Source organism: Uranotaenia lowii, chromosome 3 (assembly GCF_029784155.1).
Source record: "Uranotaenia lowii strain MFRU-FL chromosome 3, ASM2978415v1, whole genome shotgun sequence".
Classification (NCBI taxonomy): domain Eukaryota; kingdom Metazoa; phylum Arthropoda; class Insecta; order Diptera; family Culicidae; genus Uranotaenia; species Uranotaenia lowii.
In genome coordinates this window covers 55,818,224-55,840,658 of record NC_073693.1, presented here as the reverse complement: position 1 = coordinate 55,840,658, position 22,435 = coordinate 55,818,224, and the positions used below count along the sequence as shown (strand labels likewise).

General features: G+C 34.1%; 1 protein-coding gene across 1 annotated transcript in view; it reads left to right on the top strand.

Moving 5' to 3' along the window:
- Nucleotides 1-350: 350 nt before the first annotated feature.
- LOC129752203 (uncharacterized) overlaps nt 351-22,435 on the top strand; it is a 57,328-nt gene continuing 35,243 nt past the window's right edge. Inside the window, exons 1-3 of the mRNA XM_055747991.1 lie at nt 351-1,483; nt 1,555-2,264; nt 3,369-3,467. Coding sequence (XP_055603966.1) covers nt 351-1,483; nt 1,555-2,264; nt 3,369-3,467 — 1,942 coding nt within the window. The remainder of the gene's footprint in view (nt 1,484-1,554; nt 2,265-3,368; nt 3,468-22,435) is intronic.

Below are 22,435 nucleotides of genomic sequence, written 5' to 3'. Positions count from 1 at the left end.
AACTAACTTCTATGAAGCTCAGGTAGAGTAGTAAGCAAGGACGCACAACTGGTAGGATGGGATGGGATTGGAAAAGTGATGAGCTCAATTCTCATCTTTTATCGCCATCTTTTTTGCATACAAATCCAATAAGATTTTTAGTTTGTATATCCTATCTGGATGAGTTATAATTTTGTTTAAATTATAACAACGGTTGATATGATTTAGTTATGGTTGCATAGACTTTTTGATATTATTTGAGATATTTTAACATCCTACGAGTACTAAATTATAACTAATCCAGATAGGAAAAAATTGAATATCAAAATATCTCATCTTGATATAATTTAGTTTTTCTCTTCTGATCGGGCATGGGAGCATTCGTTTATATTCGCTCCATCGATAGCAGCGGCAACCTTTCATCCCATCTACTCTGTTCCAAGTCCAAACTGGCCCCCATCGGTAACAAACGGATGACACTACCCCGACAGGAACTTTGTGCTGCGCTCTGCCTCGCCCGGCTTATCAGCAACGTAAGCAGAGCAATTCCATCATCGTTCGCTGAAATACGAGCATGGACAGATTCCCAAGTCGTGCTAGCCTGGCTTAACGGCGGAGCTTCCAGATGGACCACTTTCGTGGCCAATAGAGTTGCCGAGATAAACACCCTTCTGCCGTCAATAAATTGGGATCACATCGATACTAAACAAAACCCAGCTGATTTAGTATCTCGGGGTGCTTCACCTCAAGAGCTCCACAACAACAGCCTGTGGTGGATCGGCCCCGAATGGAGCCCACTGGCAGGTCATCTGAAATCATCACCAAGAATAACACTCGATACAGATCTTCGTCAAATGATCTCCCGCGAGGAGAGAAAAATCACCATTTGTCTATTCACTCCTCACGAAAGCACCTTTCTTGATGAGCTCATGTCCCGATATTATCCCGACCTACGCATGCTCGGCAAAGAGTTAAAAAATCAAAGTTCTCTTTTGCAGCTAAAACCATTTCTGGATGATGACGGGATCGTCAGGGTGGGCGGCAGGCTGAACCACTCGTGTCTCACTTACGACGAGAAACACCCGATATTATTGCCACGAAGCTCAATCCTAACGGCCTACATTCTTCACTCGGAGCACATCAATAATCATCATTGTGGTCCGCAAACTTTGCTGGCAATATCTCGACGTCGTTATTGGATTATCTGTGGAACGAGTGCTGCAAGGAAAACCTATCGACAGTGTGTTGTGTGTGCTCGATCGAAGCCGGTGCCGAATTCGCAGATGATGGGTCAGCTGCCACAGGAACGCGTCACCCCACAACCTACGTTTGCAGTAACCGGTGTGGATTATGCGGGGCCAGTTTGTTTGGTTGGACGCAGAGCTCGGGGTGTCATCTCTAGCAAAGGGTACATCGCACTCTTCGTCTGCTTCTCGACAAAAGCCGTGCATTTAGAAGCAGTTTCGGATTTAAGCACATCAGCGTTTCTTGCCGCCTTCATAAGGTTTTCGAGTCGATATGGCCTTCCCATGAAGATGTTCTCCGATAATGCACCAAATTTTTGAGCTGCTAAAGGCAGTTGCGAGAAGTTCACGAGCTGGTGAAATCTGCAGACCACAATCATCAGGTGACTGATTTTTTAACCGACAAAGGTGTGGAATGGAAATTTATTCCAGCACGATCACCTCATCATGGTGGTCTCTGGGAATCAGCGGTAAAGGTAGCTAAACAACTTCTGGCAACCCTAACAAGCAACAATATCTTCACCTTTGAAGAGCTTTCTACCTTTCTCGCCCAAGTTTCAGCAACCATGAATTCAAGACCGATCACTCCTATATCAAACAGTCCCAGTGATCCGCAAGCACTCACACCTGCCCATTTCACCATAGGCCGTCCATTGACTATAGCTCCAGAAGTGAACCTAATGGAGCGTTCTATAAGTTCAATGAATCGATGGGAGCACGTCCAGCGTCTATCCCAAGAATTCAGATCCCGCTGGCAGCTGGAATATGTTCGCGCCCTTCAGCGCATTACTAAGTGGAAACGCAAATCGCCGAACGTCTGTAAAGGAGACTTCGTAATGCTGATAGACGAAAATGATAAACCGAAGCAGTGGCCTCTTGGCCGAATACAGGAAACCTTTCCCGGAGATGACGGATGCATTCGAGTAGTCCTAGTTAAAACTGCAAATGGAACGACACGTCGAGACGTTAGGAAAATTCGAGTGCTTCCCGTAAATTACGATGAATTTGTACCAGGACGTATTGGCGATGAAATTACTACCCGTAATTTGGTGGGCGGCTATGTTGGAGCGTAATATAGGACCGACATCTAACTCTACACTACCGGTCTATCAAAATTCTTTCCATCATTCTATGTATTCCTTTGAACAATAAATCAATTACACCCTACCTTTGTAAAACCAACACGCGTTTTATAATCCGTTCCGCCGAGAAATTCTGTTTCGATTTTTGGGTTATTTGCGGTCTCGAGCCACCAGATATTGAAAAGTCTTAAAAAGAACCCTCAACACAACAAAAAATTGCTGTGAATTCGTTGAATAACTAAATTGAAATATTTTTTTTCCTTTAAAAACCGTTCTTTTCCTCAATTCATTGAATTAAAGTTTTAAAAACAGAGTAAAAGTTTCAGATCTTTAAAAATAAATTTGGAGATAAATTTTAAGAAAATATTATCAAATTATATTTGTACTGAAATTCGATACTCCAGTTGCAGCTTCCTTTTTAAAGCGTGAAAATCTGTTTGAAATGCTTCCTAAGAAATAAAACTAGATTTAAATTCTTTTAACAAATTTAATTTATTTTTGGAAGGTGTAGCAAAGCACACCGGGTCAGCTTGTTTCTTTAGAAAAGTGTGAGGAAATTTGGCCCACTTTTCCATTTTTTATCAATAATATTCATTTTTTATAAATTTATTTCCCCGAGTTCAGGTTGGATTTAAAATGTGGGAACTTGTGAGCCACCTTATTTAAAAAAATAACATGCAAAATTTATGAGTTCATCAAATAAAAAATCTCATAACTTGTTTTGTTTTCTAGTAGTTTAAGATGAAAAAGTACAAAAAACATAAAAAAATAATCACATAAACCGACATATCTCATACAATATTCAAGTGATATTCATGAAATTTGTAAAACATGCGAGTAATAAAATGACAAGATATTTTTTTGTAATGAGGGACTTTTTTCACACGAAAAAAAAGTAAATTGACGATGCAGCAGAGGTGATTTTTTGTCAGCCGGCTTTCTCAGTAAATTTTCCTTTTTACAATTTTAAAATTTTCGAAGGCGAAGAAAAGTATTAGATAAACATGAGGTATCAAAGAAAGACAGAACATAATCCGTAAATATCATGAATATTTTTAAAAAGATACTACGGCTCACCGACGGGACTTGAACCTGCCATCTCCGCTGCAGTGCAAACGGTGCGTTAGCCAAATCGACAAGGTCTATTTCACCCCACTGCAAGGTAAGTTTTACCTCGAAGAGGTTGAAAGTACCTATTTTGGATTTACGTTTTTCTCGCTGAATTGTACTATTTTTCTGCTTAGTTCTGTACTCTTCTTCACCTAGCTACGCTTGGTTAACATAAAATTATTTGGATTTAACTTTTGACGGTGAATTTTAACTTTTTTGTAAGCTCGTTGTGAGTGAATTTCACCTTGACGAGGTAAAAGTTTCTGTTACGGATTTCACGAGCATTCACCTTTTTATTTCGGTAAATTTTTTTTTTTATTATTTTCCGTTTTTTTTGTAAATATTTAAAGCACGAAGCAAATACTAATATTTAGCTTAACAGCTGCTACATTTAATAATATTTCAAACTTATAGTAATTATTAACAATATTTTTTTTCGAGTGCAGATTTTTTTAAACTTGAAATTTTATGTCCTTAATTTTTTTCGAAGTTTATTGGAATATTGGGTTCTAGATATGTTAATAAAAACTTTGTTTTTCTTGTCAAAAATTCGGATTTAAAGGATTGCAAGAAAAACACTGAAATTCTGGATTGAAAATAAGGATTCTTGGAAATTCGATTTTGTTTTAAAGATAAAACTAAATATAAAGTTAAAAAAGGAAACTTTTCAAACAATTCAAAAAGACATATTTTATTTTAAAAGCATCTTACCATTTTAAAACTTTTTTTAAGAAGTTAATTGGTCACTCAAGGAAACAGCATTTTCGAGCCTATGTTTTAATTTTTTTAAATTTTGGCATCCTGAACTCGAATCTTTTTTCAGATTTTGTCTATAATCTCTTGTTTTGGTGATATGAAGTTTATGAATTTGAGATGAGTTTTCAGTGAAATCGTTTTTAATATCTGTTGAACTAACAAATATGCATAAAAAAATCAATAATACTTCATTCAATTTGGACAAATGTTCTGATTAAGATTACCTTCAATGATAAAAAAATGGATTCTACAGTTTTTTAAATTATAAAACATATCATCACTATCATGTCAGTAATCACTGAAGAAAGTCTGAAATAGGTTTTATTTCATTTAAAAAATTTGTTAAATCCTGCTTAAATGTTTGTTTCAAAAAATATCTTAAATCCAATTGGGTTCAATTTATTTTAAATCGTTAGAATTACCGTTTTTTAAATAAAGAAATCTTCTAAAACTTTTTTCGCAGAATTTGAAAGTACTTGCGGTCGTAAGAAAGTTGCTAATTGGATTTAAACCTGTATTTCAAAATTTTAAGTGTTTGTCAAAAAATGCAGAACTTTCTGATATGGTTTTAAAATAACTTTTTAAAGTTTTTTTTAAAACAAGATAGAAGGAAAAAACTATCGGTAGCTATCTATAGTTTATTCATTTTTCGATCTGAAAATTTTAATTGAATAAAATCTTCATGGGGGGAGGGGGGTAAAACCCCTACATGGCCTTTTTTCCTTATATTTTTTTTACGAAAATCATATTTTGTAACATGAATTTGTTCCTTCGCACTGTAGTAACACACCTTGATCTCCACCAATTAGGTTTAAGCAGAATTACATAGTTTTAAGTCATCAGTCTGTACGGTAATTCAAACCAAAGACGAAAAAAAAAAATTTATTTGTGATATTTTGTGTATCAGAATCATCTCATGATTTGAAAATTTGCGACTGTTTTGATCGCTTTTTAAAACAACTCCAATGACAAATTTCCTTTTACTACATAATAAAGCAGTGCTTATTGCGTTCAAATGTGTTATACTCATACAAATGTGTTATACACATACAAATGTGTTATACACAACACATACAATGTGTTTGTTACTAATATAATAAAATATTATGAAAATATTGTAAAAATTTTCAATATATGGGGATTTTTTTTTATTATCTGACAAATTGCGCCGGGGGTCTTCGGATTTTCTCCAAAATTTCAAATTTGGTTGGTTTCAGCACCATAAAAAAAACTGTGTTTTTGCAGATTTCTAGAACTTTTATTTTTTGAGTTAGATAACGTTTAAGTTTTTTTGAAAAAAAAAATACCCACTTTTCAAATGCCCATAACTTTGTCAGTTTTCAACGTAGAATAAAAAATAGCACATCAAAACGCATTAAAATTTTACCAGCTATTCAAATAAAATAACATAAAAAAATAATATATTGATTTTCGCTATCAAATAATGTAAATAAGATAAAAACAACGTCCAAAAGTACCGGCTGCACCACCAAAAATTTTGAAACCTATTTCATTTTATAGCCCTGTTTATTGCACAACTTTCATCTGAAGACACCAAAGTGGGCCATTGATTCCTTCAAAAGTTATGAAAGAAACAGTGACAGTAAATCTCTTATTTTACGTCAAGAACTATCAATTTTCGAAAAACTGCATACGCACATAGGGCCTTCTTTTCTTATCGCACGCATGTGCACCGGGGGTTAAAAAATCTGCAAAAAATTCCATTTTATAGTCGAATTAGTTTTACAACTTTCATCTGAACACACCAAAATGGGCCAAACACTCCTTCAAGAGTTATGGAAGAAATAATGACCAATTCCCGCGCCAGGATATTTAGCGATTCTCGCAGTCACTCGCTTAAACGCACCATTTAAACGAACGTTTATTCTAAAGCATACGCTAGACAATATTATATTCATTTATTGATCTTTGATCTTTTTTTTTCAAAAAGGGAAAATAAATAACATGTCAATAAAATTGTATCTACGTGCTTTATTTAATAGTTGCATCGCTAATGTACGTTCAATCGTCCATTTGTGTACGTATTTCTAACAATACCATTGGAATTCCTGAAATAATTGAATAATAATTAGCTAAATGAGACAATTCAAAATTTTACATTTGTTATTTGAAGAATTCACCTTACAGGTATTCATAACAGAAAAGATATTGGCTACATTCTGCTTCTTAAGCGAGAGCTTCGTCGCGCTATGTGGTTCGACTTGCGTTTTCTGGTACTTTGAAGTGTGAAACATGGTGTGTTATCCAAATTTTTATCCAGAGCAGAGTATTCTGTGGCGGTTATGTTCCATTCATCTTTGGGAACGAATGCATGATATTTTTTGGTTCCAGGTATTGCTGATAAATTATTGAATCTGTTGGTCAGCTCGATCGTAGCCTCTTCATATTCAGCGTTTGAAGCATATATAAACTCCCAGTTGTTTCCCAATTTTAAACTTTTCGCCCAGTTGAAAAAAGCTTTAGGGTCGTTTATATTTGCTGTTTTTCTAATGCTAGCATCTCTCGCCATTCTTTTTATATTACCTCCTATTCCATCACAAGGACCTTTTCCGTGTGCAGTAGGAAAAAAATGCCACTCCGCATTAACGTTGTGGTCTTTCATGTGACAACATAGGTTTTTAAAATTATACTTGTTTTTATATTGTTCTGCACAGCCATCCGAAACGTATACAATTTTGGTCAGTTGCGGAAATCTTTCTTTTATTTTAGCAATGACTTTTTTTTGAAAAATGTACACAGATTTTGTGTCATGTTTTTTTATTTCAGAAATAATGATAAAATTCAATTTTTTTATTAATGACGCTTCCTTGAAAAAAATAACAACTGGATGAATTGTCACCTGCGGTCTTGAAAAATAGTGACTCTGGATGGCATCTTGAATGAAGCAGGCATAATTTTCTGCGAAGTCCATCTGCAACATTACTTCAGCTCCTTCAATCAATTTTTCTTTCCTGGTTCGGATAAAATTGATTTGTTTTTCAACTTTAAAAGCATGGGTAACAAATTTCTCCGTGTGATTTTTCAAAATTTCTAGGAAATCCGTAACATCATCTTCTTTATTGATGACTTCACAGCGAGGAGAGGTTGTCCAAAAGGAATAGCTTAGTGTCTGAATATCCTGAGAATCCAAAAAGTTTGCCACATAATCCACAACATTTCGAGCGTCGCATCGACTACACACTCGGAGAAAACATTCGTCACTACTTGGGTCGCATATAATTTTATTGGTCAAAACAGTTTGAAGTTCTTTGGTTGTTTTGATGTTTCCTAAATTGATGACTTTTAAGAGGGATTCCAAAAGAAATTTCATATTTGCGTGAATCATACAGACACAGACGTTCATCGCAGAAGAATCTTGTGTATAAACACATTGTTTTGGTTTGAATTTCCAGAAGGTGGTGAACGATACTCTTTCTTTATCGGTACCACATATTTCCAAATATTGTTTATGTAAATCTCCTAATGGCGCAAGAAGAAGACGTTTTTGGATATTTTTTCGTTTTGAATTGTGCTGTTTCACAGAGATGGTATCTTTCATTCCTGGAAAAGGACGACTTATTTCATCTCTAAGGTAAAAATTAATTATTTTTCTTTGAATTTCAAGATCATGCGATGGACGTCCTGGCCTTGTAATTGCTTTAGTTTCTGATGCTACTACTTTGGATTCTGCAATAATGTAATGGTTGGCACCTTCAAAATTTTCCGTTATTTTTGTGAACGTCCAATTTTGTGGAAGCAGTCGAAGTATTTCTATCTTTTTCTGCGCGGTAGAAGCCTCCGAAAATGCTTTTTTTAAATTTTTCAACACACTTTTGAAGTCATCTAAATCATCATGAACTTCTGGTTCGAAGAAGGATCTTATACGTTCTGATATTTTTTCAAAAATTTCTTTAGCTGTCGGCAGCCGATAGTTATTGCTGTCCTGATCGAAGGTTGAGGCTCTGCTTTCAATCGTTATATCTAAAAATTTTGCCAGAGCTTCAATCCTTGATTTACTTGAAATTGATGGTATCGAATGTATAGAAGAAGTTTCTGGTAATGAATCGATGGAAACTGGTGTTGTCGGTGTCGGTACTTGTGTGTTCCTCGATTCATTAAGTATGATAGATAAATTTGGACCCTCTTTTGGGCTCAAAGTTTTTCTGCATTTATTGCAGAGTTTCATTTTTAAAGTTGCCCATTTAATCCCAAGGGACATAAGTTTTTCTTTTTGGCGATCATTTATATTTCTCAGCAGATGGCTTATCGCACTATGTCTTTCAAACCCAAAAGGATTGCAGCAATAATACTGCCTCTCATAATACTGAATTTGATTCTTATCTGGAATTATGAAATCGTTTTGTATAAAAAAAGATATCAATCATGATTTTATTAAATGTACCAACCAAGAACAGATAGAGATTCCATATCGACTATTTGAAGATCCTGATGTAGGGTGGAAGCTACTGACTGGATTGCCTGACAAATATAAAGTTGTTCAATTTAATAAAAAAGTGCCGTCGTACCGAGAAAATTATATTTATATAAACACCATGGGAAAAATAAACTTATCATACGTTTACTAGACTGATTTCTACTAAGTTTTTATTATTGAATTACTGATAAGATGGAGATTTTTGAATACTGATATAGCTCTCAAACGTATATTGGCATCAAGGCTGTGCGAACTAGGGGGGGAGGTGGCCTATTAATGATTTAGGGGGCATCCATAAATTACGTAACGCTCATAGGGGGGAGGGAGTACGCTCGAGCGTTATGAACTGTGACATAGGGGAGGGGGAGGGGGGGAAGGTATGCTCATCGTTACGTAACGATTTTTTCTTTAAAAATTTCAGTTTACTTAAGCGCAGCTATTTTGATGTTATGCAATTTCAGTAGAATTATAAACAAACCAAAATCAGCTTAGAATTTGTAAGCTTCAACATGATTGGAACTGGTTTGTAACTTTTCCTCCTTAAAATGTGTATTGAATATCCGTGGAATAACCGTTGGAAAACTGAATATTAGGTACATTTATCCCCAAGAACTCAATTCAACCTAAAAACGGAAGTTTTACTAGTTTTCTCAATTGATTTAAAAAATGCAATTTTGATTATTCCAACGAATATTATTAAGCGGTGTATATTAATCATAAACCAAAGAAAGTAAACAAGATAGATCATCAGTGAACAACACAGAGCATCTCGTAATAAAACAATCAATTTCTTTTATCAGAGAGTTATCATAAATGAGTACTTAGAAGCGATTTGGATAGATATTAATTTAGTTTTGAACAAAATGTTTTAAAAAATTATGTTACATATAATCTTTTCTTGATCTTCGAATATCAGTGTTTAAAAACATGAGAAGGTGTGGCGGGGGGGGGGGGGGGGGGGGGGACTCAGGACTCGAAACCAACTATTTTAACTGTACAAATGCATTCATTTGATCGTTATTTATCGTATTGAAATATTTTTTTAGCCTGGTAACTGATATTCACAGTTCGAGACGTTCAAGAAAAGGAGAAGAAAAAATTCAAAGATAATACCGGTCATTAATCATGTTAGTTAGTTAAAAAAAATCACGTCAAAACAAATTGTATGCTGTTACAATATATTCTTCAAAAATCCATTTTCATTTCTTTTTTTGATTTTCGTCTCGTCATAAATGCTCCATTCACTTTTAAAAATAGTTTTGGAAAATAGTCAATTCAATTGAAATATTTTTTTTGTATTGAGATTTTTTTTTAAATATTTTAACAAACTTTTTGACCCCAAAACTATAACATCATTTTGAAGAAATTTTTTTTAATGATATTTGAAGTTTTCTAAGTTTTTGTATTTCCACAAAGTTCTTTGTCTACAAATCTGAATTTTCGAAGAAAGGCTATTTTTGTAGCGATTTTCTCATACACCACCTATTATTTCGATTGACGGTGACAAATTATTTCATACTTGAAATTTTTAACTATAACAGCGGCTCAAAATATAAATGTAACAAAGAAAAGATGAAATTGAAATGAACTCTTTTTCCATGCAAAAATCAATTTGGATAATATTTCTGAATTCATTTTTAAACAGTTTTCTAACTCAGAATAAGGAACCTCATTTTAAATAATTATCAACAGGCATGCCAAAAAAAACAACAATATTTTGAAGCTTTCATTCTAAATTTTTGTGTTAATGAATTTAAATTTGTATTTATATTACTCACTTTTTTTCTTAATTAGTTTTCAAAGTTTGAATCATGTTATTTTCAAAGTATGAATTATGTGATTTGCATAAGTTGTATAATGAGTGTTATTATTGCTTGCTAAATTTGAATTTATTTTTAATCTGAACGTTGGTTTCCCACCGTTGTAATTTGCAGACGCTTGAAATAAATAAAAGTTAGATTTATTTTGATATTTCAAATACAAGCAGCCCACGATACGTACACGGGACATCAACATATGGGAAAAAAGCTTATACAGAGCGATGATGATGACAGTTTGATGAGATACTTATCTAAACACACATTAATGTTGCCAACGCTGCCCTTAAACTTACGATGCCCCACTCTCCCCTTTATTATCCATTACCGTAGTTTCAAATACATGCAGTATCTAATTGAAATGATTAAAAAGGAGAAATTTCACAAATCGAATATGGGATTGCAAGAAAGCCAGCCGCTTTGTTCTCGGGGCCGAACATGTGCTCCATGTGTTTATTACAATCATAATACTAATTTAAACTTGCGCCGTCGATCACTCAAGTAATCTTCTACCGATTCTTATACATTGATTGATTTCTATATATTCCGTTACGTAAAGGATATTATTTGGTATATTGTTTGGTTAAACATGAAAATATCGTGATGATGCTAGGTTCAAAATACTTTTACAGTATTCATAACATGACCAATGGTTACGTTTTCCGTGAATTCGCCCGCTGTATGGCATAAGATCAGATAGTGATATCACTCACCAAACAATTGTGCTACAGAAGATCCAACCTTTTGCCGTATTGTCTGAGGTAACGATTCTGATCTTATTCTCGAATTGATATGAGATGCTCCGCGAAACTAGGAGAAAGTATTGCAACCTTAGCCTTTGAGATAAAAAAAAATCACAGCACTATTTGGAATTTAATGAACTGAACACGGATAGGAATCAAAATGAACTCCAACTCCAAGTAGTCAGATTAAAGTATTTTGTAGTGGCGCGTTCAGATGAAGTAGAACCACTCGAGCGTTTACCTCACACTATAACTCAGAGCTAGTATCTGAGGAAAAAAAGCTCAGAGATGTGCTCCACACGGCTTCCATAACGTTGCATCCCGTGTTTTGAGTATCTCTTTTTATTTTAGTTGACCAATCGCTCCTGCAATCAACCATGATAAGAGCTTTGATATATACACGCACTTTACTTACGTGTGTGCGAGAATCGCTATATCCTAACGCGGGTGCACTAATACATTATGGTCATTATTTCTTCCATAACTTTCGAAGGAGTGTTTGGCCCATTTTGGTGTGTTCAGATGAAAGTTGTAAAACTAATTCGACTATAAAATGGAATTTTTTGCAGATTTTTTAACCCCCGGTGCACATGCGTGCGATAAGAAAAGAAGGCCCTATATGCGTATGCAGTTTTTCGAAAATTGATAGTTCTTGACGTAAAATAAGAGATTTACTGTCACTGTTTCTTTCATAACTTTTGAAGGAATCAATGGCCCACTTTGGTGTCTTCAGATGAAAGTTGTGCAATAAACAGGGCTATAAAATGAAATAGGTTTCAAAATTTTTGGTGGTGCAGCCGGTACTTTTGGACGTTGTTTTTATCTTATTTACATTATTTGATAGCGAAAATCAATATATTATTTTTTTATGTTATTTTATTTGAATAGCTGGTAAAATTTTAATGCGTTTTGATGTGCTATTTTTTATTCTACGTTGAAAACTGACAAAGTTATGGGCATTTGAAAAGTGGGTATTTTTTTTTTCAAAAAAACTTAAACGTTATCTAACTCAAAAAATAAAAGTTCTAGAAATCTGCAAAAACACAGTTTTTTTTATGGTGCTGAAACGAACAAAATTTGAAATTTTGGAGAAAATCTGAAGACCCACGGCGCAAACCCGTCAGATAATAAAAAAAAATCCCCATATTCATCATGATTTTTTGTGAGTTTATTTATCAAAATTATTGACAATTTTGAGGTGTTTTGTTTCAAGAATAGATAAAAAACACTTTTGATCGGAATCAAGTGCGTGGAAGGTGTCTGCGAATCGATTTTCAAATCAACGAATCATTCAGTCGGTTCAAAATAAAATACAGTTGTGTTCAAAAACGAATGAAATCGCGTTAATCAGCATAAAAGGTACTTAATACGTATGGAACTCTGATGAATTAGCCAAAATTGAACTACCTGAACTTGCTTCTAACTTTGATTTCAAGGCTGTTTTATGACTGGAAAAAACAGCTTATTTCGTAAAACAATGGCAATTTGAGATTTCTTCACAAAGTTTGCTGTATTTTTGATAATTTTCATTGAAAATAATTGAAAGTTTGGCAAAAAACTTTCCCGGCTGAACCCGGCTGAGATTCATCGAAATCAATTGGTGCGATATGTGATTGGATTGGATGATTGATGATATGATTGGAAATAGAAAATATTCCATTACGAAGAGATTCTAGCGAAAGAGCGAATATAATATTTGCTTCAAGTTTATATGTATCAAATTCGTTCACCCAATTTAGCTGCAGGTCGTTTCAGAAACTCTGTTCTTCTTATTTTTAGCTCTGTTCAAAAATTCCTGTTTCCAGATAAACCAGGAATGAAATTCTTATCAATAACCAATGTTTTTGGTTTGCGTTTTTCGTTTTGTGAAAGAATAATCTCAAACAACATTCATTGCGATATTTTCCAAGCAAATATTCAACCTCATTTTCAAACTGATTTCATTTTTGATCGCGTCAAACGATTAAAGTGAAACTTGGTCAGGTACTAGATCAAAAATGTTTACATCTTTTGGTCAATTTTGGTCAAAGATACAGCGAATTGTGAGAAGCAATCTCAAATTTCTCTTTTCACGAGAAAAGCTGTATCTTTTTTTCCAGGCACAGTACAGTCTTCAAATTTTGTTGAATATTAGTTGGACAGTTGATCTAGATTTTTTGAAAATTTTATGAAAAAATATCAATTCAACAGAAATGGTGGCTGGTCAAATTTGGAAGCGAGTTCGCTGCTTCACGTGATTTCATTGTTTTTTGAACGCAACTATATTTTCTTAAACAGCTCAAATACGTTCATGAGAAGTAGTGTTTATGAACTAAAGTCATACACCACCTTAGCCGATTTTGGCTTTATAGACTGATTAAACGTGGACAACTTAAAAATAACATTTAACACCCAGTATCGAGAAGGTGGTTGATGCGATTACCGTCCTTTTACCATGCTAATCGTTCGGCCACCGAGACGTTCTTGGTTAACATTTCCATTTTGATGCCATGTGTATTACATTTTGCTTCTGAGATATGATATCAAACTAGATTCAATGCAAGGTATGTATTTATACCACTCATTAACCCTAAACCAAACGTAAAAAAATCTCCCTTTCATTTCATTCGACATTGTTCAATTGTATTCATCTATCAAATGCTTGCACATAATTACTTCGCATGGAAATCAATTATAGCACAGCGAAAGCCCAACTACAAAACACGTCAATGGACTAATGAACTGCGATGAAACTGCGAATTATTTCCTTCCGGTTTAGTGGGCCTACAACATTCTCTGCAGTTGCTTACAATTCCCTTTTTCCGAAAAACAAACCGGATGAAGCCATTTCGACATAAATCTTCGTTCGCATAAATACACCTTCCCAGTCCAATATGAGCTTAGCATAGCAGAAGCAGCCGTCCATCAGTTCCAGTTTCCACTTACGAGAACACACAGACACCGGATCCGGAAAGCGAAACAATAATGGTGTATTCGCATATGTGCCGAGGTACTTTGAGCAGCAACCTGTAAATTAGCCTCGGCAGACGATGATCATCATCAGAGCATCGTCGTCGTGACTGGGACTTGTGTATGGAGTTGGAGATATCCTTACAGAACGATTCTTTCTTCTCTTCCCTGCGAGCTGCTTGCTGTATAGACTCTATAGAGTATGTAAAGTAGCATCTTTCCGTTTTGCTTCATTTAAGGCTACTCAGGCTTTTCCGTTCTTTCTTCGGGTTTCCATCCAGCATTCAACACCTCTCGGCGAGGATTCTCGGCTTGCATCAGCTGCGATTGTCTTTCTCGCTGTCTCACGTAAGGACACACCAACTTATACACATACACATACACACAAAATTTGCACGGACGTAGTTCATCATCATGATGTGAAGATAGGAAGCAGCAGCAGCAAACTCAAATGGCAGTACGGATGGAAAATAAAATTGCACCACTATTCTTTGGCCCTGAAGTAGCTCATTTTTCCGGTGGGTATATCAGTCTTCAGTCTTAGTTTCTTCATCCTTTTGGAAACATTGGTATCGATTCTGGTAGAAGGACATGGACACTTTTCTCTAGCTTTAAAGTCTTGTACTTTGCTTTAAAAATCTGTTCTTTTTAACCGCTGGGAGAAAGAGGATACCTGATTTCGGGGATACTTGATTCCTTAGCTTTATCTCGAAACAGGATTGTCTTACAAATATCAAATGTTCTATAAAAATGTACCAAATAGAACAAAACAACAACACTGTTATCTCAACAAATTTTCAAATTTTAATTTTTCGAGTTATTGCACTTTCAGGGTGGCCACTCAAAATCAAATTTTTATTTCCCGCATTTTTCCCGTTTTTTTCCCGCATGGTCTCACGAAATTCCCGTTTTTTTACAACAGAAAACCAAACAAAAATCCGTATATTCATTTTTGAAACCATATAAACGAAAATCGATTAAGCCTTTTTTAGTGGTAAATGATCTTTAAATAATTTGTTTCAGTAATGTTCACCAATCAGGGTGGATTTGATTTAAATCAAATTGATTTAAATCATGATTTAAATCACGATTTAAATCACTTGATTTTTATCAGTGATTTAAATCAAAGTGCCTCATTGAATAAAATACCTGAAATTTAGTGAAAATGGAATCGTTTTTTTTTACGTTTTTAAGCATCGAAGGCTTATTGATCCTCTCGGGAATTTAGAAATGTTTTTTTTTCTTGCTCCTTGTGGATATTTCGCTATTTGTGATTGACGTGGATGCCTAATTCTTGTCCACGTAGAATGGGGTGTGGGTTTTGGATAAAATCTACTCAATTCTACTCAAAACAATTTTTGTTCATTTCTTTCAAGTTAATTTTCTTTTTTCTTCTTTTCTTATAAAATCATCTGATTTTTAATGTTTTTGCTTAAATTTCGACGCTCAATTTTATCAAAAGTTATGAATTAGAATTTATTCTATTTGTTTGATCTTTTGTTTTCTCTGAACCAAGAGAAGAAGAAGGCTGATTGACTGCTAAATACTAACTCATAGTCCGTCTTTAAAAATTGTTTGGTGATTTTTGATAATAATTTCATTCAGTAAAGGACTTGCTCATTTTTTACTGAAATTAATTCATCATGATTTCAGCCTTTATAAAGCTAAGTTTAACAATTCCGCTCTATCACATGATGAAAAAAATTTCGAATACTAAAATATTTCCCCTAAATGCAATTTATAGGAAAAATTCTATTGAAATCAAAAAAATCTGATTTAAATAAAAAAAATCCGATTTAAATCAAATAAATCCGATTTTTTTTATTTGTTTTGAAAAAATCATTGATTTTTATCCACCCTGTCACCAATTAACCTAAAAATCATTAGATTGATAAGCAGGATTTTTTTCAATTTTTAAAACTATATAACTCGATTCGAAAAAGAGTTTATTAATTAAAATATGTTTGATTATCATTTTTCAAATTTATTTGTATCTCATATATTTTTAAGTGCTTTAATTTTTCGTCCATTAAGCTTGCCTCTCTATGGGCGTCGGAAAGCACCTTCAATTTTTTTGCTTCTTTAGCCTCCTTTTCTGCCTCTCGCTTCCGTTTCGCTATAGTTTTTTTCAGATTTTCTTTCATTTTAAGGATTTTTTTTTTCATTTTTCTTTTGCTTTTAAGGACTCGACATTTCTCGAGTGAGAATTGCGGGCATACTGGATCGTTATAGCTGTCACCCCCCGAGATTTATTTCTGAGAGTTCAATTCCAATAAGTGTTTTTGATTTTAAGTTCAGGCGTTCAGGCTTTACAACTTTCTCCATCAATCTCTTACAAGCCCGGTTAAATCATCGAAGAGAAACGGAACCATCGGTGCTTCTGTCTGATACTCGTGTAAAAAGAACTCAACAGTCGAAGCGGCCGTAACAAAAAAACTCATTTTTGGTCCCAGCAAATTATCATCTATAGCTTTAGTGACAATGTCAAATACCTTCGACCGGGAAATCGATGGAAAAGTTTGCTTAAAATTTTAATGGTTTTCCTTAATCTTTTTCTACTCTTGTTTTTTTTTTACCTTGTCGACAAACCGTTTGATGTACAGATTTCGACTGAGCCAAAAATTCCCGACTTCTCGAAAAAATTCCCGGCTTTTTCCCGCTTTTTTCCCGTTGGATTTCAAATCCCGTCTTTTTCCCGCTTTTCCCGTTTTTCCCGGATGGGTGGCCACCCTGCACTTTGTATGAAAAATTTAACAAAATGTGATTTAAAGATCTTTTTTCTATAACTAAAAATTCATTCTCACATGAAAAAATAATGATTCAATATTTATTCGAATATGTCAATCGTTAGAGTTAGATATGATTTTTATAATGCGAATTTTTTCAAAGCATTAGTAAACTCTGAATTTTTTTAAAAAGAAGTTTTCCAAAACGTATGTTATGGGTATATTTAATCCCTAGAGCCCAAAAAGATATAGATTTCTTCAGAATGAATCTTGATCATTGGTTATCATAAAATTACTATTATATGTTCAATAATTTATGTTTATTCAGTAATTATCTGTCAAAAAGGACTAAAGTTACTGTATTTAATCCAAAAACAAGAAAATTGCGCCTTAAAGTATTCAATGGCTTTAGGGTAGAAGACAAACTTTTAGAATTCTCTTTGTCTGATACTTCCAAACTGCTCAATGAGAACAAATATGGCAAAAAGTAGTTACCGGACCAGAAATTTTCCGATTTAACTAGATTTTAAGAGGGCACCCTGAATTAAGGATTAAATCTCCTTTAGTTAAGGATGTAACGTCAAAACTACCACATTTTTTTAAGTCTCACGAAAATGCTTCTAGTTCATCTACGAGTTCATGTATCGTTCCGTTTTTTGGAGCATAAATATAATCTTGAAGTTATACGCTATCAGAAAATTCAAAAGACGACGAGTTGCTAAAAATTAAAAAAAAATGCAACACTTTGTTTTATGAATAACTTTTGAATATATGGATGAAAATTGATGAAATTTTCAGTGAAGCTTCCTAGTAATGTAATGTGTACGTGTTAGAATTTGGTTACCATTTTATCAAGTGGTAAGATCGGGAAAAATCTAGAAAAGTTCCAGTGGGAGACCCAAAAAGAGCTGGAAATCAAATTTTCGACCAAAGTTCACATGGTAAATCGTTTAAAAAGCGCTAGAGGATTTAATAGTGAGCTAAAATTTGAATTAAAGTGAAGATAATTGAATCCATGAAGTGAGAGGAATGTGAGAGGTTTTTTCAAGCTCAATCCGAAAAAATGAATGGAGGAAGTAATAAAGAAAGTCATATTTCCCTACTGGTTCGTCTAGCTGACGTACTTATAAATAGGCCTGACTTAATTTCTTAAGGTTGAAAAGCTGCGCACCGGTAATGAACCGCTTGTGAAGATATTTAAAACAATTTTCAACAAAAAAAAGCAAAACGAACTCCTTAGCGGTCACTTGGCTTGAAATGGTCAAAAATACAAAGAAGACTGCCTTCAAATGCAATAGTTTTCTTTACAGAGCACTTCAATAGCTCCCAAAAAATAAATACTGTGTTTAAGTTGGATCTGGGATCGTGCAATTACGAAAAAACGGTGGCGGGGTGATAAAAAGGCTTCAGGAAACAGAAAACGTAATGATTTGAATAAAAAAAACATGGTTCATTGTATGCATCATAGATGGCGCACGTGTTGCCCAAGAATAAATGCCGAAAAAATTATTCATTGGACGCCATCTCAAAAACCACTTGACAGAACATCACAAAAATTTTGTGTATGTAAACATTTCATCAATTTCTTCAATTTCATCCATGTATTCATTAGTGATTCACAAAACAAAGTGTTGCATTTTTTTTCCGAATGCACTTTTTAGGATAATTTTTTGTACGAAAAGAAAACCAGATTCTGATAAGTTTAAAACCTCATTTCCTAAAGCTTGTTTAGATTGAAAAACACACCGATCAAGGATTTCTGACGCGAATATAAGGACAACTTTTGGAATAACATCTACATTTTCAGCATTCTTATGTTTTTTATAGCATTTATTTTAGATGTTGCCTATAACAACTCATTATCAAACAGTTGCCATTATTATGAATTGTTGGATTAACATTCCTACTTGAAACATCCTGCACAAAAAGTAAGTTGACATGAAGTTGGTTTTTGTTTTATACTGATTTCAGAAAACCTCATCTAAACCCGGAATAGGATTTAATGGGGTTAATAAAATTTAATTATTTGTTTTCTTTTTAATAAAGAAACAAATTGAAAATTAACATACATAACAGAGCAGGAAAAGATATTTTTTCAGTTATTTTTCCACAAAAATATATCTCTTCCTATTAAAAAGGATTTTATAGAAAAATGAAAAACTATGAAATGAAGGGATTTTTTTTTGTGATAACCATCAAAAAATATTCCAATGCTAAATTTCTTCAAACAGGTTGCCAGATAAACCGGGCATTTTTTTTTTTGAAAACCAACCGGACAAATCCGGGCATTATCCAGGCAAATTTTCTCCAAACCCATAAATTGCTCAACAAAAATTTGGAAAAAAATTGAAAAAAAAAATGATTTCACATCAAAACTCATCGACGGATTTTGAATCGCATTTAAGGCTTCAAAAAACCTTTGATGATTACTTTTATTAAACTTGCTCAAAAATTTGCTTTTTGAGGCGTTAATGGTTTTTTTTTGTATGATTTGCCAATTAAAATTATAAATCCGGGCAAATGTACGGACATTTTTCAATGTAATCCGGACAACGGAGCCGGGTCGACCTGTTTTGAACTTTGAAATTTCAACTAAATATCCGGGAAAATCCGGATAAAACCGGGCAGTCCGGTAACCTCATTCATACACTTTTGAATAAAAGTCCTGATTTTAAAAAAAATGCAGCCATTCTTTTTTAAGGAGAAAGATAATCAAACATTTATACTAGACAATTACAACTAAGAGGATGCATTTAAATTTATGAATCACACAAGTAGTAAAATGTCCACAACACAAAAGCTCTAGTTCAAATTTATTTTAAACTATTCGATTTCATTTACCCAAAATGCTCTAGCTTTGATATTATTACCAAACAGGACTTTATGTTTGTGCAACAATTTTACTTTGAGTTTCATAATAATCGAACTGCTAAAATTAAATACGAAAATAGTTGCATATGTTGTAATTACTGTTTCGAAATATTTTGACGTCATGAATTCGAATTTTTCGTTAGATTTTGTCTATCATCTCAAGATCTCACCTGTCCTTAACTTCTTCATGCTCGTGAATCAGCCTCCTTTCCATAAAAAGTGAGATGGAAAAACCCTCGGATACCAAATTTCACTTCATTCCGACCGTCCTTTTATACGTGATGGTGTTACAAAGAAAACACCTCCATTTTTATATATGAGATTTGGAATAAGGTTTCCAGAATGTTTCCGGGCCAGAAAACAAAAAAAATCGAGTAGCTGATTTCAAAATTTTCTTATGAATAAAAAAACCGAGCGATTTTCTGGTAAAAAAACTATCAAAAACCCATCCACCGAATTTAAATTGTATTTTAAGCTTCCATAAAATCGATCATTTTGATTTTGACAGCACTTGTTAAAAAAAATTCATTTTTGGTCACAAAAATAAAAAAATAGTAACTCGTTTTAAGCAAAATAGTGAAAAAATCCGGGAAAATTTGAACATTTTACAACAAAATCCGGACAACTGGACCTTTCTTAATTTTTGAACTAAATATCCGGACAAGTCCATCACCCTCATTCTCGTTTTCGACCGAATGACATTCGTTCGAAAGTTTCCCCAATTCGTATTCTTGTTTTCGTTCGAACGTTTTAGAGCAGTTCGATTTTTCGAACAACGTTCATCGGGTTCGTTCGATCGAATTTTCGCATTCTCGTTTTCGATCGAACGTATTTTTCCTTTCGCCTGACAAACGCAAGTCAAATGCTGCGAACGGCAGGCGTTTAAAACAAAAGAGCCCTTTTACCAGAAAAATCGGGACAAGAAATCGTAACATTGGAGGAAATAAGACAGCCAAAAAAGTATCACACAAAAAACAAAGCATTTTTGTTCCAGATTGTTTTTATGAAAAATGTTGCTGAAACCTTCATTGATGGAATTTATTCGGCCGATCTACTATGGGTTTACAAACCGAAGTCTGATGCTGCGAACAAAGGGCGTTAAAGTGAAGTTAAAAACGGTTGTGACTCAAAGAAATAAAAATTATGTGGTTTTATAGATTCTAATAAACCATTTTTTAATTCAGAATTTTAATGTTTTTTTCCCAAATTTTTATATTGGAGTTCAGCGTCATTCAGCCTTTATGTAGTTCTGGAACTTCTTTCTCCTCCGTCGGGAAAGCTTTTAAGAAGCAGCAGCAATTGCATTCCCACTTCCGAATAGTAGGGTAAGAACACTATATATTGAACACCATCTTTGGGATCCAACACATTTGTGGTCAATAAATAATAACGAAAGGTTTTTCTGATAAAATTTTGATAGCGTAGCTTAAGCTTATTTCTCTGCTTCGAATCGATAGATTTTTTTCGCGGAAATGTGTTTTGAAATTATTATTTAAGCCTTTTTATTCAAAATTACTTTTGTTCCAATGATTAAACACAATGATTCAAATATTGAACAGGCAATGTTCTAATTATTGAACACGTAAACATTGAATCATTGCATATATTCAGGGGTATTTCGCTAGATAGTATGCCTTAAAGGGGCGATTTTGGTTGAGCTAGCAACCGAGCAACAGTTTGTTTACATTTCCAAACACCAACCGATGTTTGTTCAATAACTGGTACATGCATTTGTTTACGAAACGAGTACTGCAAGATTGAACGTTCAATAATTGAAACCTTGGCGTTTTCTGTGATCCAATGATTGAACACTTTAGTTTGTTAAATTTTAAGAAATTTAGGATTATAAAGGCTGTCACTCTTACAGAAATCATTTAAAAAGACTTAGTTGAAACCACTCATATCATTATCTTAGACGTTTATTTGTCTTTTATCCAATTTTTCTCCCAATCAAAAGTAGGCTGTTTTCTTCATCCAGTCGAAAAACCATGCCAAAATTTGACCACATATTCAAGTTTCGGGGATTGTGGCTTTAAGAGTCCGAGATTCTTTATAAAAATTTGAACAGAGGTAGAAAATGCTTCAACAGTGGCACAACGAATTTTGATTCATTTTTCTACTGTATATTGTTGTTTTAATCGGTTAATGTTTTACTAGTGTTCAATATCTGGTACCTGTTCAATAACTAGAGCTATTGGCTCCGGATCTTTGCGCGCAATCGAAACAGTTCAAATCTTCAACGGTTGCGGTTGCTGCTGCTGTTAAAACAAATTATTACCACTCCAATTCCGTGCGTTGTTCTTGTTTTTCCGATCCTATACAGCCCTCCAGAAGGTTGTTCATTTCCGGCCAGCTTCAGATGAAAAGGGATGATGTTGGATTTCTTGCTGCCAAGTGCGGCATTTCCGGCCAACTCCAGCCCTTTGTCCGCGGACAGATATATCTGGGCACCTGCTTCGGCTCGTCTGGCATAATTGTTTTTTCTTAGGAGCTGCTGAATTCGACGGGAGTTCACAAAAAAACACCATTGTTTACATTCAATTGCTGTTATTTTGACATTTCTCTGTTCTTCGAAATTTCTTACTTGATCTGGTAACACCAAATTCGAAAGTATCGCATTCGAACGAAAACAAGAATACCTTTTTCGAATTCGAACGAAAGTATACGTTCGAACGAACGACAGATACGTCGTAAGAAAGAATAAGGGTGCAAATATAAACGGA